Source organism: Aquarana catesbeiana, linkage group LG05 (assembly GCF_042186555.1).
Source record: "Aquarana catesbeiana isolate 2022-GZ linkage group LG05, ASM4218655v1, whole genome shotgun sequence".
Classification (NCBI taxonomy): domain Eukaryota; kingdom Metazoa; phylum Chordata; class Amphibia; order Anura; family Ranidae; genus Aquarana; species Aquarana catesbeiana.
The window spans coordinates 511,261,953-511,280,148 of record NC_133328.1 but is presented as its reverse complement, the minus strand read 5'-3'; the positions used below and the strand labels follow the sequence as shown (position 1 = coordinate 511,280,148).

Below are 18,196 nucleotides of genomic sequence, written 5' to 3'. Positions count from 1 at the left end.
GTTGAGAGGCAAGAGACAATACATTGAAGACTCTTACATTAATGGAATTTGTTCGGAGGTGGTCCATCCCATCCTGTCTTCTGGCTATAGATGCTGAAAAGGCATTTGACAGGGTGGGATGGTGTTTCATTGAGGAGACCCTAAAACAATGGAGAATAGGCCCTCAACTTTTGGAGAAAATTATGGCCCTTTATCATAACCCAAGAGCTAGAATACAGATAAATTGAGCTCTCTCAGATCCGATGACAATATTGAACGGAACCCGACAGGGATGTCCTTTATCCCCTCTGTTATACGTACTGGTAATGAAACATTTAACTACAGCTATTCGTAATAATCCATATATTCAAGGGATTAAGATTAAGGAAACAGAATATTATAAAGTCAGAATATGCTGACCATTTATTGTTATATATTACTAATAACGTAGTGACTATACCAAATCTAATGCAGGAATTTAACTGAACAACTTTAAAGTTAATTTTGAAAAATCAGAAGCTCTAAATATTACATTATCAAAAAAATTCTAGATCTTCTTCAAAGAAATTTTTCTTTTAAGTGGCAAAAAGTAGCCATTAAATACTTAGGAACACACATCCCTAGAGACCTAACTAAACTTCAAGAATTGAATTATCTTCCGATAATTCAAAATATAATAAAACTACTCCAAAAATATGATAGAACAGTATTTTCCTGGATGGGAACGATTAATATTGTAAAAATGGATATATTAACAAAACTATTATATATATTTCAGACAATTCCAATATTTTTTCCAACAAATCTACTGGGTCAATTATGTAGAGCTGTAGGGAGATTTATATGGGCACATAAATCAACCCGAATTAGAGACATACTAATTAGGGCAAAGATAAATGGAGGCCTGGCTCTTCCATATTTTTCAATATATCTTTGTTCTGCATTTATGACCAGGGTAGTGGACTAGTTTCATAATGCAAAGTGCAAACAAATGGTGAAATTGGAAAAAGATGTCACTGCCATGAAACTGAAATCACTACGATGGGTTGCCAGGGGCTCCCGACCTCTGAGGAGGGAAATGTAATTTTTGGTTTCTTCAACATTGAAAGTGTGAGATATACTATTAAAGAAAAAGACTTGGTCTACTCAGATCGGGCCAATGACACCTTTATTCTGCAATCCTGAATTTCCACCAACAATGGAAGTTCCAGTCTTCTTAAAATGGTGTAGACATGAAGATGTGAGAATTGTCCAGACCTTGGTAGAGAACAGACTTCCTCCATTGAATTCTTTGGGCCTAGAATTTAGGACCAAATGGATGCAATACCAATAACTCCAAACATATATTCAACCCCTGACACAAAACACTCTAATAGATAGACCATTAACAGAATTTGAACAACTATTACTATAAGAGCAAAAAACAGTTCATGCTTTATCTACAATTTATAAATATTTGCTTCCAAAAAATAAAGTGGAAGAGCTAACATATTTATCTAAGTGGGAGGAAGAATTGGAGACGACCATTCCTAGATCAGACTGGGAAAGATTGTTTCTGTTAACACACAAATTATCTTTATCAACTAGACACCAAGAAAGAAATGATAAAATCCTAGCAAGATGGTATAGATGCCTAGTAGATATGCACAAAATTTATCTGGAAAACCAAGAGACATGTTGGCGATGTCTTAATGCAAGAGGTACAATGTCACACATATGGTACTACTGTCTGAAGGTTTTGTTATTTTGGTCAAAGATTTATAATATATATCAGGATTAACTGCACAACCAGATGTGTTAGTGTCTGTGTTCTTAATTATCCCTGGCTCAATACAATTTATAAAAAAGATATTCTACAACATATGCTAACAGCAGCACATAAAATTATAGCCCGAAATTGGCGGAAAGCGGTAGATCCCTCAATAGGGGAATGGGTGTGTTAGATGAACGAGATGCAGTCCCTGGAGCTGACAATAAAGACAAAAGCAGGTCTAAGAGAACAAACTTTAAGGATATGGCAACAATGGGAGGAGTTCAGAACCTCTGCAACATTATCCAAATATATATAGAACAACTTTACATGCCCCCCCTCCCCCCCTTTTTTTTTTTTTGAGAGTTGGTATGGTTTATGTGGGTTTAGTTTGTTTGTTTTGTGTGAGTTTTGGTGAAAATAATACATGCATAGATTTATAATGTGATAGAGAAATTCTAGTTTTGATAGAAGAGAAATAGAAGTTTAAGGATATAGAAATTATACTTGCTGGTTCAAATCCCAACCACGACACTACCTAATTGGAAAAATTCTGTGAGCCACAATGATCTTATGCCTTGCTTGTGCTATCTCCAGCTGCATGCGCTAATCACGCTTCGTATAACGTGCATAGGATAAATTTACAAGTTATGCACTGCGCTTGGGTGACCCCAAAAACAAAATTAATAGTAACCAACTCTGTGCTTACTAATGCGATAATATTAAATACAAATAATATGAATGTTGAATAAATAAACGAGGTGTGAAAAAACAAGTGCTTGTTACACCATAAATTAGTGCTTATTTGTGCTCTTTACACCATACATAGAGTCTTAATCAACATAAAAAGTGTGCTTAGTGCTCAATACACAGTAACCTGCTTTTCTTAAATGAAAAAAAAAAAAAAAAAAAAAAGTTCTCTTTGGCACTTTCAATAGTGTGTGCAAATAATGTCCAGCAGTGATAATAAAACAATGCGTGCAGGTGGTGTTCAGCTGTGACAACAATCCAACATCATGCCGAAGATATCCTGAGTGCTGCAAAACATGCTCCGGTGCTCCTTCGTGACCCCCTTAAGCTAATGTGCTCACCTCAGAGCATGTGACTCAGCTTCTACCCTGAGTCCAAAATTGCTTTGGAGCCACCCCTGGGCTCAGTCTCAGTGTCTGCTCCACTCCTCCAGCTGGAAACAATGTGGCTCCATACATAGAATGAAAAGGAAACTATATAGTCAAATATAGTCAAAATACTTTTATTAAAAGAAAACGCTCCCCACACCGGGGTACTCACATGGCACTGGTGCGTCAGTGCACCATACTATAACGGCTTTCTATGCTATCCTGGCCAGGACGGAGAGACTGACACAGACTTTACACCAGCGCTGTCCCAGCACAGCATACCGCACCAAACTTCCACTGATTTTGCATAGAAAGCCGTTATAGTATGGTGCACTGACGCACCAGTGCCATGTGAGTACCCCGGTTTGGGGAGCGTTTTCTTTTAATAAAAGTATTTTGACTATATTACACTATATAGTTTCCTTTTCATTCTATGTATGGAGCCACATTGTTTCCAGCTGGGGGAGTGGAGCAGACACTGAGACTGAGCCCAGGGGTGGCTCCAAAGCAATTTTGGACTCAGGGTAGAAGCTGAGTCACACGCTCTGAGGTGAGCACATTAGCTTAAGGGGGTCACGAAGGAGCACAGGAGCATGTTTTGCAGCACTCAGGAGATCTTCGGCATGATGTTGGATTGTTGTCACAGCTGAACACCACCTGCACACATTGTTTTATTATCACTGCTGGACATTATTTGCACACACTATTGAGAGTGCCAAAGAGAACTTTTTTTTTTTTTTTCAATTAAGAAAAGCACGACACTACCTGCCTGGAGTTTGCATGTTCTCCCTGTGCCTGCGTGGGTTTCCTCCGGGTACTCCAGTTTCCTCCCACACTCCAAAGACATGCTGGTAGGTTAATTGGATCCTGTCTAAATTGTCCCTAGTATGTATGAATGTGAGTTAGGGACTTTAGATTGTAAGCTCCTTTAGGGTAGGGACTGATGTGAATGTACAATGTATATGTAAAGCGCTGCGTAAATTGACTGCGCTATATAAGTAACAGAAATAAATAAAAAAAAATATATATATATATATATATATATATATATATATATATATATATATATATATATATATATATATATATATCTTGTCTAAAATGAAAAAATTATAAAATAAAGATTATATTATAATATTATGATTATATATTAAAAAAAAAAGTCACTCTCTAGATTGCAAAGCTGGTAGAGACATACCCAAAAAGACTTGCAGCTGTATTTGCAGCAAAAGGTGGTTATACAAATTATTGACTCAGGGGGGCTGAATACAAAAGCATGCCAACTTTTCACATATTTATTTGTAAAAAAAATTGGTATATCACCTAAAATCCCAATAAAATACATTTATGTTTTTGGTTGTAATGTGACAAAATGTGGAAAATGTCAAGGGGTATGAATACTTTTTCAAGGCACTGTATATGATATATGAAGGATGACAATGTTAGATCAACTGAAAATCTCAGCCAACTACTGCCATGCCTGTATTTCCCACTGAGGTCTCTGAAAGCAATAAAACTGCCAATATTTGGCCAATCTGTGTCATCTGGAGACTGTAGAGAAACAAGGAAAAAGGCATGTAAAAAATCTGAATTAGAAAAACTGAATAATGGCGGAATTGTTACTCAGAAAACCATATCTAATTGTATTAAAAAACGAATGGGATCAAAACTGGAAACTGTGAACAACTGAGATTTTCACTCTAGGTTTTTTTCAGTGTGAAAATTAGTTGCACGATTGCTCTTCAATCGCCAACAGACAATAAGCTAAATTCACAAAGCTTTACACAAGAATAAGCATCCTCGTTTTGAAAAAATATAACCTATATCAGGGATATGCAATTAGCGGACCTCCAGCTGTTGCAAAACTTGAAGTCCCATCATGCCTCTGCCTCTGGGTGTCATGCTTGTGGCTGTCAGAATCTTGCTAGGCCTCAGGGGAGTTGTAGTTCTGCAACAGCTGGAGGTCCGCTAATTGCATATCCCTGACCTATATTTTCAGCCAATAAAATCTGAAAATCAGTCCTATGGCTGAACTTAGAACTATTTGGGCTATTTTTATAGCTCTGTGACATGAGTTTAAAGCGTACGTTAACCTTCTGCCAAATTTTTCTAAAATCCCCCTATGCAATTCCATATCTAGTGAATAGTGCATACCAGTGGTCCTCCTGTTTTAAATGGTGCACATCCTTCCATTACATATGCAGCTGTCGGGGGCCACTCAAAAAACCCAAAACCACTTGCTCTTCCATTGCCTTCCATCCTGCCGTTTGCAGGGCAGGCTGAACATTTGAACTGTGTATCCTCAAATGGCCGCTCTGGGCAGTTCAAACTGTGCACATGCATAGTGCACTCTCTACTTCTGTAGCTGAGCTCAACTAGAGAAGGAGAGAGCACATTGCACACGTGAGCAGTTTGAACAGCATGGAATGGCCGCTACTGAGCTCAACTGGAGAAGGGGGCACTGCTCTTGCGGGCAGTTTAAATGACCTGATGCGGGCACAAAATTCAAATTTCAAACCTGACCTGCAAATAGCAGGATGGAGGGGGATTGAGGGGCCAGTGCTTTTTGTGGAGAGGTCCCCAAAAGTTGCATATGTAAAGGGAGGATGTGCACTGTTTAAAACAGGAAGAGCGCTGGTATGTACTATTCATAGGATTTGGAATTGCATAGGGGGCATTTGGGAAAATCTTGCTGAAGGTAAACTTAAACTTAATGTAATCTCTTATAAATTGTGTAATGGTCCATGTGACATTTCATCAACTGTTGATGAATGAATCAGGTGATCTGTTGTCATATTTGTAGTGGCTAGTGTAATCTCTCATCCACTGCCATGCAATAGACCATGTGATTTCTCATTAAACCTGAAATAGCTCATTCAATTTCTTACTGATTTTCACACAATAAATCATCTAATCTCTCATTGACTGCCAACCAGTCCAGGAAAATGTGAAACCTCTCACCAATTGAAATAAAATGCATCCATCCATGTATTTGATTTGTAGCATTTGATTAGCATTTTGGCCAAACTGAAATAGTCATACCGTAATCCCCATATGTACAGTTGGAATCTTTCAGATAATAAAAGTCTATTAATGAGTAAAAATTGTTTAATTTCATTGATTAATATTTATTTTGTTGACACTTAAGCAAAATGGCATTTCATACCTAAAAAGATATTGAAATTTACTTTACTAAGGAAAGAAACAATGTTTATAATGTTCAACAAGAACAAAATAAAAATCTGCTTTGTCAGTCAGCAAAATAAAAATAAAATAAAAGTGTCATATAATAAAATATACAGAAAATTCTGGACCTGTAGCATGTACAAAATACCTAATGCCCTGTACACACGATAGGATTTTCCGATGGAAAATGTGTGATAATACCTTGTTGTCGGAAATTCTGACCATGTGTAGGCTCCATCACACATTTTCCATAGGAATTTCCGACACACAAAGTTTGAGAGCATGCTATAAAATTTTTCTGACAACAAAATCCGTTGTCGGAAATTCCGATCGTGTGTACACAAATCCAAATCACAAAGTGCCACGCATGCTCAGAATAAATTAAGAGATGAAAGCTATTGGCTACTGCCCCATTTATAGTCCCGACGTACGTGTTTTACGTCACTGCGTTCAAAACGATCAGATTTTCCAACAACTTTGTGTGACCGTGTGTATGCAAGACAAGTTTGAGCCAACATCCGTCAGAAAAAAATCCATGGATTTTGTTGTCGGAATGTCCGATCAATGTCCGACCGTGTGTACAGGGCATTAGAATGAGTCAACGGTGGAAGAAATATGAATGGATGCATCCCAGGAACATAGATAGTAACCAAGACTTCTGTAAGTAGTAAGTTGGTCCTTTGTTTGTAGGCTGACTATGATAGATGATGTTAATTATGAATAAAGCTGAATAACTGTTTGCCCATCATCTTCATCTTCTGCCAGCCACCTTAAGAAGAGATTTGATAAATTAGAGGCAAGCAAACATCCATAACATATTTTAACTGTAAATAGAATAATATGTGCTTTTAAAACCTAAAGGTTACAGGTTCCAAATTTTAGACACTTCCACAGGTCTACCACCAATTCAAATTAAAATGGACATATGCTTCTCTACATCCACATTCCTATAATATGCAGAAGCTGCGATGGGTATTCTTTGCAAAGTATAACTTCACCATATTCACTTAGCTCTGGGGAAAATCCACAGTCACAGATTCAAAGGATCAGCAAATTATAGAGATGCGGAAGCTTTCTTCTTATAAATGATAACTCTTTTGCGGTAAAGACCAAGAATATGAGAATATGTGTTTTTACTACTTACATTTTGCCTCTTAGCAAATTGCTTTAAGAATTTTTTAAAAAGTTCATGGGAAGGGGCTGCAATTTAAACAGCCCCACATTCTAGCCTTTCAGGGGCACCAGCAGAATTATATATTGAAGGCAAATGAACATGCGAAAAAGTGGTAACTGCTCTTTTTCTTTGTGACATAAAACCACTCACTTATCACTTGTATCATATTTTAAATTCTATCAAAAATATTTGTAATGGGAAGTAGAGGTGGTAGAAATAAAAAAAAAAAATAAGTCAAGCCCCTCTCATACATACATACATTAATATACTTTCTAAATCAGCTTACCTGTTGCAGGTGAACAATCTTGTTTCATTTGTAGATAATGTAAAGATCTCAATCTTGTCCAGGAACCAGCCATTGCCTGATGACCCGAATAACATAGACAGCGATTACTACATTGAATAAATGCACTGTGATTTCAAAGACGTTAGAAAGGACTACATACAGTATTCCATACACTGACAGAGACATGTTCACTGTACATCTGACTTTCTGTTAGGTTATCAACTTAACAGTCAATTGGCATTCAAGGTACTGAATACTTAATAAAATTAGTGCTATAGAAAGTTTAAACCCACTATCAGCTAATGTGAGTTGCCTATGTAATATGTGAACAATGAATGGTATCAGTGAACATATAAAACTGTTCAAGGCAAAAAGTTGAAAATATTTACAAGTCTCTGAACTCTAGGGTGAATCCTGATTTCCTTGCTGTGAAGTTGTCAGCTATTTTAATAAATTAAAACTACAAGTCCTGTATGGAAGTAGACACCAGCTGTTACCTTTACCAGAGAATAAAGCCTTTCAGTGGGCCTCTGTATCTCATCTAAGTTTGTTAACATGGCCTTGATTATCCCATTATTGAGGCTCACACAACAACTTTTTGAGGAACCCTATTTTGGCCATTGAGACACTTTTATTAAATAGATGGGGCTTAGGAGTTTAGGGGCATGAGCCCCAAATTGGTAACACTGAGACCTTATATAAGAAGCCAGCATCAAAAAAGGAACATGAAGCAAGATTTTCTTGCTAATAAAAGGAACTGCAGTCTTTTCTTACCTTCACTGATATTGGATTTTCAAGTTTAAATATTTAAAATCACTGACAGGTTTGCTTTGAAGCATAACACTTCCATGAAAAAATACAGCCAATAAAAAAATACAGCAATTTAACAATTGCTACATGAGTAACATTATAATTTAATGTTATTAAAAAGTACCTTTCCTTTTCAATCTGCAGCATTGTAATTTTCTGTAAAATTTAGAGAGATATGACAACCTGAAGGCCTTCTGTACACAGTTGGTGTACAGAGCTTCCCCAGAAATGCCATTTTCTTCCTGATTTTCCCAGAAGTCTGCACTAAAATGCAAATAAAATTTTAGGCATCCACTGCAGTAGGAATTTCCACCAAAAAATATTTTTGGTGAGATAATCCCTAATGCCCCGTACACACGGTCGGATTTTCCGACGGAAAATGTGTGATAGGACCTTGTTGTCGGAAATTCCGACCGTGTGTGGGCTCCATCACACATTTTCCATCAGATTTTCCGACACACAAAGTTTGAGAGCAGGCTATAAATAAAATTTTCCGATAACAAAATCCGTTGTCGGAATTTCAGATCGTGTGTACACAAATCCGACGCACAAAGTGCCACGCATGCTCAGAATAAATAAAGAGATGAAAGCTATTGTCTACTGCCCCGTTCATAGTCCCGACGTACGTGTTTTACGTCACCGCGTTCAGAATGATAGGATCTTCTGACAACTTTGTGTGACCGTGTGTATGCAAGACAAGTTTGAGCCAATATCTGTCGGAAAAAATCCATGGATTTTGTTGTCGGGATGTCCGATCAATGTCCGACCGTGTGTACGTGGCATTAGGCTTAATGACTTCTAAAAGGATGCAGACTGTAACTTTCCTCATTAGAACAATGCAAGTGCATCAGCTGATTAGATTGAACAAATACACTCCCATTTTGGAAACAGTCTTCCAAGGACATATTAGAACATATAGCTTTTTTTTTAAGAACAGAAACAGGTAGGACTACAAAGTTTGTTAAAATCTTGCAAGGTACATAGATCACCCTGAGGGGATTGTTTTTTTCTCAACAAAGTAGACTTAGGCCCGGTTCACACTGATGCGCTGTGATTTTGTTCCGTTTTTGTCCTTTTGTGAGGTGCAAATTTACCGCGATTTTACCGCGAATTTACCATGAATTTCAGGAGTTGGACATAGCTGCGATTGATATTCTAGCCAATGGAATCATAATGTAAAAAAAAAAAAAAAGGTGTAAACTTCCTGTGTACTTCCTGGTTTTTGTGGAGAGTAGTTTGGTGGAATTCGCACATATGTGAACCATCAATGCGATTCAAGAACGATTTACATTGATGTCTATGGAGACTAAATTCGCAATGCAATGCAGTAAACTCGCACAAGACTCTTTTTTAATCGCATTGCATTCGTAGAGGAATCGCAACGCATGTATGTGAATGACCGTCATTGAAAACAATGACTTTAGGGATGACATGCGAATTTAAAGTGTTTTTGACGCATTGAATTCGTCATGAACTCGCATCAGTGTGAACCAGGCCTTACTCCTCAAAGCATATTTCTACTTTTGCAGTTACATTTTAGAAAACCCCACTATATATTTGTTATATATTCCTTTCCACACAGCATGTCTACATTTTTGAAAAATATTTCTTTACTTTAAGGTATTTCTCAGGGGGAGGTGTCAGGGCTACTGATAAGGCAGGTCCTGTTGTACTGTGCCTGGGCCCCATCAGCTCATCAGGGGGGCTTGGGCAGCTTTATAGTTATTTCTCCCTTAAAGCTACACCCCCCTTCCCAATTTCTTAGGGGAGTGTATAATTACAGAGAGAGCAGAGGAGGGACTTTTTCTTTAACTTTGGGCAAGCAGAAACACAATTCTGTGCCGCATGTTGTAGTTCCAGCCAGCTACCCACTGCCTTCCCTGGCGAAGTGATCTTATGTACATGGTCTGCTCCACTCACTCAGGAGAAGTGGCTGACAGCAGGGAGCAGCAAGTCTAATGTTGGCAGTGGCGGTGGGTGGTGTGGCTGCACTGTAATGCCCCGTACACACGGTCGGATTTTCCGACGGAAAATGTGTGATAGGACCTTGTTGTCGGAAATTCCGACCGTGTGTAGGCTCAATCACACATTTTCCATCGGATTTTCCGACACACAAAGTTTGAGAGCAGGATATAAAATTTTCCGACAACAAAATCTATTGTCAGAAATTCCGATCGTGTGTACACAAATCTGACGGACAAAGTGCCACGCATGCTCAGAATAAATAAAGAGATGAAAGCTATTGGCCACTGCCCCGTTTATAGTCCCGACGTACGTGTTTTACGTCACCGCGTTTAGAACGATCGGATTTACCAACAACTTTGTGTGACCGTGTGTATGCAAGACAAGTTTGAGCCAACATCCGTCGGAAAAAATCCTAAGATTTTGTTGTCGGAATGTCCGAACAAAGTCCGACCGTGTGTACGGGGCATAAGTTACACTAATATCCCCATAGAGTCCCCAGAATCCTCATTGTGCTTATTATATGATATTATGGCTCTGTCACAATGTCACATGGCTGCTGGGTTCTGGTTTTGATAGCTTATAGCTTCACTGTGTGTTACAGACTGTAAAACACTATAGCCATAACAAAGTCAGCATCAAACTACCATGGATACTGTAACAGAGCCATACAGCACCAGTTGTGTTGTGTGGTTACCAGAATGTTGATGACAAGCATAGTGAGAAAAACACACAACTGAGCTGCTTTTTTACTGCCCCAACCACTTCCCTTTAACCCCTTTACACCTCAGTAATCCATTTGTGCAGTAACAAAAAGTTGGGCTTAAGCCTAGGTTCACACTACTGCGATGCAGTGTACTGTGAATTTGATCTGTTTTTTTGTCCTGTATGAGGTGCGAATTTGCCTTGCATTTTGAGGTAGACAGGTGCGAATTTACCGCGATTTTACAGCGTATTTACTACAAATTTACGGGGAATTTACAGCGAATTCCAGGAGGCAGACAGTGAACAATTCGCAAAGATGTGAACTGTGTGCTGCGAGCTTACTGCTAAGTTCAATTAAAGCCTATGACGATAAAATTCACACTGCACCATAGGAATTCGCATCAGACCCGCAGTCAACACGCACAGAACCTTTTTTTCTCTTGCACCAAATTCAAAACGCATAGATGTGAACCAAAGCCATGGAATACTATGCTTTTTACATGACCTGCGAATCTGTGTGTTCCTAAACACATCAAACCCACTGTAAATTCGCATCAGTGTGAACCCAGGCTTAACACACATATGCAACGCTTGGCAGGCAGTGTTTATGTGCTGGGAGCGCACCCCCCTGTGTGCTCCCAGCACAAAGACTGAACTGCCAAAAACAGCTTTTGCTCCCAAGAAAACAGTGGTATTTGGCGGGACTGGGTCAGGAGCGGGGCCAGGGGTGGTGTCAAGGGTGGGGTCAAAGATGGGGTCGAAGGGGGCCCTATCACGTGCCATGGCTGACTGCAAGGTTTTTGATCAATGTTAGATTGAGCATGTTCAAAGTTGTCTTCGTTACCATACAATGCAGGGAGCCCAGGATCCACATCTTTAACCCTTTGTTTAATTAAGATTGATAATGAATCAATGAATCAGATAATCAGTTATATAGAGGAACAAGGCAGGGCTGCCCTCTCTCTCCGGTCCTCTTTGCTATAGTAATAGAGCTGGTGGCAGAGGCTCTTCGGACTTCCCCTGATATCTGGGGATTACAAATTGGGGGGCTGGAGGAGAGGGTAGCTCTATATGCAGACGATATGCTGCTATTCCTTGGTGACGCGGGTCCATCGTTACAAGGAGCTTTAGACTTGCTAAATATATATTCACAATTTACAGGGCTTAAGGTAAATCCCTATTTTTTGCAATTGATCAAGGGGCATCTTTTTTAGATTTGCCATTACAATGGGTCACAGAATTTAAATATCTTGGTATAATAATTTCACGACAGGCCGAGGACTTTATGTTAAATCTAAATCCAGCAGTACAGGAATTTAAGAGAAAACTGAAGGTGTGGGAGACCTTGCCCCTTTCACTGCTAGGACGCATAAATTTAATAAAAATAAAGATTCTTCCTAAATTTTTATATTTGTTTAGAAATGCACCACAATGGTTACCAAAATTGTTTTTTATACAATTACACAGTATCTTTTCCTCATTTTTATGGAGAAATAAACTACCCAGAATTAAATTACACTACACTTATGCGTCCTTTGGCACAGGGGGGATTGGCCTTCCCAGACTTTAATAAATACTATTTAGCAGCACAGTTGGTAGGAGCAAGTGAATTGTTAAACCCAGATAAATATTACCCTACGACAATGTTAGAGGCTGCAGTGGTACATTCTACTGAAGCACTTCAGGCATTGCTGTTTCGATGTTATCCTTTGCAGGAATAATAGAGCTATGGAATATTCCAGGAAGCTATGTATTTAGATATATGCAGTTTGCCCATGCTCTTTCTGCCCAATTTCCTCAAGGTTTTCCTCAATTGACAGAATCAGGATTAGAACAAATAACTAGAAGGAGACTAGAAAAGGAACCAATATCAACCTTATATACTAATTTAGTGAAAACTGCATTATTAGATATAGGTAAGTTATGTGTATGTTGGATTAGAGATGAGGAGAATTAGAGGAGGAGAATTGGGAGGAGATATGGGGATTCCCTTTCCAGATATTAGTCCCCCATTCGAGACAAGCTCATACAATTTAAGATAATACATAGAATATACTATACACCTTATAGATTATATAGAATGAGCCCATTGAACCCTCAGAATTGTTGGAGATGTAAGTATACTCCAGGAGATTTTATCCATATATTCTGGTCTTGCCCCACTATAGCGGTGTTCTGGAGAAAGGTTATAAGTGTAATCACTAAAGTCACATAAGTTGCTACAGAACAGGATGCAGAGATTTGTCTTCTGGGTCTGGTAAGAAATAATATCCCCACTAGGGCAAAGAGAACACGAGTAAGTCTGCTGCTTTTCTATGCAAGAAAGGCAATAGTACTGAATTGGAAAAAAAACAGAAACTCCCTCATTAGCCTTTTGGAAATATTTAGTAAACAACAACTTGCCGCCGTATAGAGAAACATATTGTAATAGAGGATGTGAAGAAAAATATGAGAGAGTTTGGGCAAGCTGGATAGTAGAACCTACAACGGCTTCTCGGAAATCCAAAGAGTGAACAACTAGAACAATAAGAAAGTAATACAATAATGGATAGGAAAGTGAAGGAGAACAAGATTTATAATGAAGGTCTGCCTGCACAGTACAGACAAGGTTAATTATGGTAAAACAGCTGTCCAGCCCCTTCATAAACAAAAAGAACTACATAGGATTTTCCTTGCTGGAGGGTCTAGAATAGAGCATCTAAAAAGGTAAGCTGCAATGTTTAAATATTTTTAGGTTATGTTATGTGAATGGGGACATGTAACACATATAAGATAGGTGTTATCTCAATTTCACTGCAAAAGTGGAAATACACTAAAGTGGAACTTTATCCATAAAACAAAGCAAGCATGTTTTTTTGTTTTTTTTGCAGGAGAGACATGTGCACAGAGGAGGTGACCTAAAATCTGTATATTGCTTGTTCAATTTTTTTTAAAGTTTTATTGGTTGTGGTATACAACATAGCATCAACAGAGATACAGGGGTGTGCCATTGCCATATCAGAAATATTAGGTATAACACTACATATACAATATACAGGAAGTCCCCAAGTCACATACATCCAACTTACATACGACTCATACGTAAAAACGTAGGGAACCAAACAGGAGGTGATACTAAGTCTACCCCTAGGAAGAGAAATTCACTCCTGTAAGAGTAATCGTGGGAAAAAGGTGTCTCCCCTGAAGCTTTAACACCAATCCTTGATTCCACGACAACCCAACATTTTTAAAATCCAATTGTCACATGGATAGAACATGAGGTGAAATCTTCTGAACAGGGGTACAGACAGCAAAATAGATGCTGCAGGGGTGCTAACCCTTCCCTGTGCTATCCAAAAAACTTAAACTTTCTTTTTTTGGCTGGAGTTACACTTAAAAAATGTACCTGTTCCAACTTACATACAAAGTAAACTTAACAACAAACCTACAGTAATTCTGTTTGTAACCTGGGGACTGCCTGTATATACAGGGTACTCAAACAGTAAAAGTGGGAGTTAAGTCATCAGGAGTAGTTACACAAGCCAACTATACAGGATGGCAGCATAAAATATTGTGCACTTTCAACTTATGTTAGAAAGTTGTATTGCCATAAAGAGGATAGGAAAAGAAAGGAAAGAACCAAAAATAAAGTAGAACAGGAAAAGAGGAGGAAGAGGGGAGAAGCAATCCATTACACGACAAGGATCATGAAATGAGGGAGAAGTGGGGGGGGGCATCCTGGTAATTGATGATATTGTAACTCAGATTGGGTATCACAAATCCAGCAGTCTTCAATGAAAGTTGTTCAGGTGTAAAATTGTGAACCAAGGTTCTCAGACTCTTCCAAACCTGGCCATGGGATTCTACAGGAAGGATGTCATTTTTTTGTTTATCGAGGTCCAGTGCTATCTCTTTATCACGATACTTGGTGATTGGCAGGTTTTGGCTAGGACTTGCTTGGCAGCAGTTAGAATGTGAGTCATAAGAAGAGACTGGGATTTAGAAAGACCCTATGGTCTGCGTTTCAGTAGATCTTCAGGTGGATCCAAGACTGGGGTTGGATGAAAAAGAGCACCGAGGAGGAGGTGTACTTGCTGTCAAAATCATTGGGCAACTGGGCATGACCATTGAGTGTGTAAAAAGGTTCTATGTTCTGAGCAACCACGAAAATAGTGGGTAGAAGAATCGGAGGAGGCATGTGCTAGTCTAGTGGGGACTATGTACAATCTGAGCAATCTGAGCAATAATTTATAGCTGACCTCCACCGCTGCTGCATTTCTAGAGCATGATTTTGTGGTGGCCCAGATTTGATCCCATTGTGCTTGATCTAGGGGTTGTTGCAGGTCCTGTTCCCATTTAGAGACATAAGGCAGACTGTGCTAGGTCTGGAAGTGCATGTTTCATATTTTGACTCAGTGGTCTCCCATTTGTGGCTCATTTTTATTATGTACAATTAGTCTTCCAAAGTCATCAGCTAGACATTCTGTTTTACACTGTGGATATGTTGTGCAATACATGAAATCCATTTTGCATTGTTAGTCGCGGATTTAACAGGTACTCAATTATTTCATGCAGTGCTTTGTTTGATTTCAGTTAATTTTCTGTTCCAGTAAATAGCATTGTTTGTCTGGCTGCCCTTAACTTGCTGAGCCTGAGGGATCTCTACCTATAAGCTTATTAGGAAAAATGATTTCCCTTCTTTGCTTGTCCATTTGTTCGGGGGACAGTAAAGTCTGTGTTTGTGTGAATTTCACCTTTAGTGACCGTGCATAAATAATGTAAAACATTACAAAGAATGATGTTCTCTCCCTGCTGTGCATGAGTTCACCTTAGGTAATACTTTTGTTTTAATTCTTGGCTCTGCATTTTAACTACTACAATAATACAAATCTGTTGTCTGCTCATTTACATTGTTCTAAACTGTTCTAAATCTTCTCTTTAATGCGTAACTAAGCAAAAAGTAAAAATGAAAAAAACATACATTAAAAACATACTTAGAATGCATTTATTCAGGCATTTAGTGATGATAAAAGGGAGTTATAAATCAGCTTCTATCATTTGTACCGTCTACAAATTTGCTGACTGCGCATACATATCGAGCATAAGACAAAAAAATACATTTGAAAATTGTTTATGATAGCAGATACATTTCATTTGAATATTTTTTTTTTCCGTTTCTTCAAATCAAGTTATGAACTTTAGTTAGGCATTTATATGACATGTCTAGTGGTCAGGCCGTGTTCCTTGACTGTATGCAATATAAAATAATTGTGTTATGATAATTTGTAATAATGAAATTAATTTGACAAGTGTGATTGTGTACAGTCAGGTCCATAAATATTGGGACATCGACACAATTCTAATCTTTTTGGCTCTATACACCACCACAGTGGATTTGAAATTAAATGAACAAGATGTCCTTTAACTGCAGACTTTCAGCTTTAATTTGAGGGTATTTACATCCAAATCAGGTGAACGGTGTAGGAATTACAACACTTTGTATATGTGCCGTCCACTTTTTAAGGGACCAAAAGTAATGGGACAATTGGCTGCTCAGCTGTTCCATGGCCAGTTGTGTGTTATTCCCTCATTATCCCATTTACAAGGAGCAGATAGAAGGTCCAGTGTGCTATTTGCATTTGGAATCTGTTGCTGTCAACTCTCAATATGAGATCCAAACAGCTGTCACTATCAGTGAAGCAAGCCATCATTAGGCTGAAAAAACAAAACAAACCCATCAGAGAGATAGCAAAAACATTAGGTGTGGCCAAATCAACAGTTTGGAACATCCTTAAAGCGGGGGTCCACCTATCTATCGTTTTTTTTTTTTTTGAGTTCATTCACAAACTTTTCTTCTCAGCATTACATACTCACATATTGTGTGTAATATGTCCGCCTGTGTCAGATTTCGTCGGAAAGAATAACTTATATTATTCACTGCAGGCGGTTTCCATCTTCATTGTGGGCATTTGAAGCCCACAAGCATTTATTTCCTGGATGTGGTGAATGCTGTGCTCCCAGCATTCACCGCTCGTTCCCGCACATGCTCAGTGGCATCCTGGGAAGCCTGAGACTAGCTCCCAGGAGTCTGGGAGAGGCTAGAAACATGCCTACTCCCACAGGAGGAGAACCAGGAAGTGCAAAGAAGAATAGAAAAATAAAAGGTAATTACGGCGATTTAAATTTTTTTAAACGGCATGTCAGCATCTAGGCAAGGAAGAGAATACATACAGATATTGTTCAAAATTTGGGTGGAACCCCGCTTTAAAAAGAAAGAATGCACCGGTGAGCTCACCAACACCAAAAGACCCGGAAGACCATGGAAAACAACGGTGGTGGATGACCAAAGAATTCTTTCCCTGGTGAAGAAAACACCCTTCACAACAGTTGGCCAGATCGGGAACACTCTCCAGGAGGCAGGTGTATGTGTGTCAAAGTCAACATTCAAGAGAAGACTTCACGAGAGTGAATACAGAGGGTCCACCACAAGATGTAAACCATTGGTGAACGTCAAAAACAGAAAGGCCAGATTAGAGTTTGCCAAACAACATCTAAAAAAGCCTTAACAGTTCTGGAACAACATCCTATGGATAGATGAGACCAAGATCAACTTGTACCAGAGTGATGGGAAGAGAAGAGTATGGAGAAGGAAAGGAACTGCTCATGATCCAAAGCATACCACCTCATCAGTGAAGCATGGTGGTGGTAGTGTCATGGCGTGGGCATGTATGGCTGCCAATGGAACTGGTTCTCTTGTATTTATTGATGATGTGACTGCTGACAAAAGCAGCAGGATGAATTCTGAAGTGTTTTGGGCAATATTATCTGCTCATATTCAGCAAAATGCTTCAGAACTCATTGGACGGCGCTTCACAGTGCAGATGGACAATGATCCAAAGCATACTACGAACGCAACCAAAGAGTTTTTTAAGGGAAAGAAGTGGAATGTTATGCAATGGCCAAGTCAATCACCTGACCTGAATCCGTCTGAGCATGCATTTCACTTGCTGAAGACAAAACTGAAGGGAAAATGCTCCAAGAACAAGCAGGAATGGAAGACAGTTGCAGTAGAGGCCTGGCAGAGCATCACCAGGGATGAAACCCAGTGTCTGGTGATGTCTATGCATTCCAGACTTCAGGCTGTAATTGACTGCCAACGATTTGCAACCAGGTATTAAAAAGTGAAAGTTTCATAGATGATTGTTAATCTGTCTTATTACTTTTGGTCCCTTAAAAAGTGGGAGGCA

At 38.9% G+C, this 18,196-nt stretch overlaps 1 protein-coding gene across 4 annotated transcripts in view; it reads right to left on the bottom strand.

Annotated features, from left to right (window-relative positions):
* Window positions 1–6,018: 6,018 nt before the first annotated feature.
* Window positions 6,019–18,196, bottom strand: part of RP1 (RP1 axonemal microtubule associated) — a 580,110-nt gene continuing 567,932 nt past the window's right edge. For 3 of the 4 annotated variants that reach the window (XM_073631609.1, XM_073631611.1, XM_073631610.1), the window contains exons 59-60: window positions 7,494–7,569; window positions 6,019–6,802 (exon numbers count right to left, since the gene is read on the bottom strand). In XM_073631609.1, the coding sequence (XP_073487710.1) occupies window positions 6,748–6,802; window positions 7,494–7,569 (131 nt within the window). In that variant the 3' untranslated portion in view covers window positions 6,019–6,747. The remainder of the gene's footprint in view (window positions 6,803–7,493; window positions 7,570–18,196) is intronic. The other variant, XM_073631612.1, reaches the window with a different exon arrangement.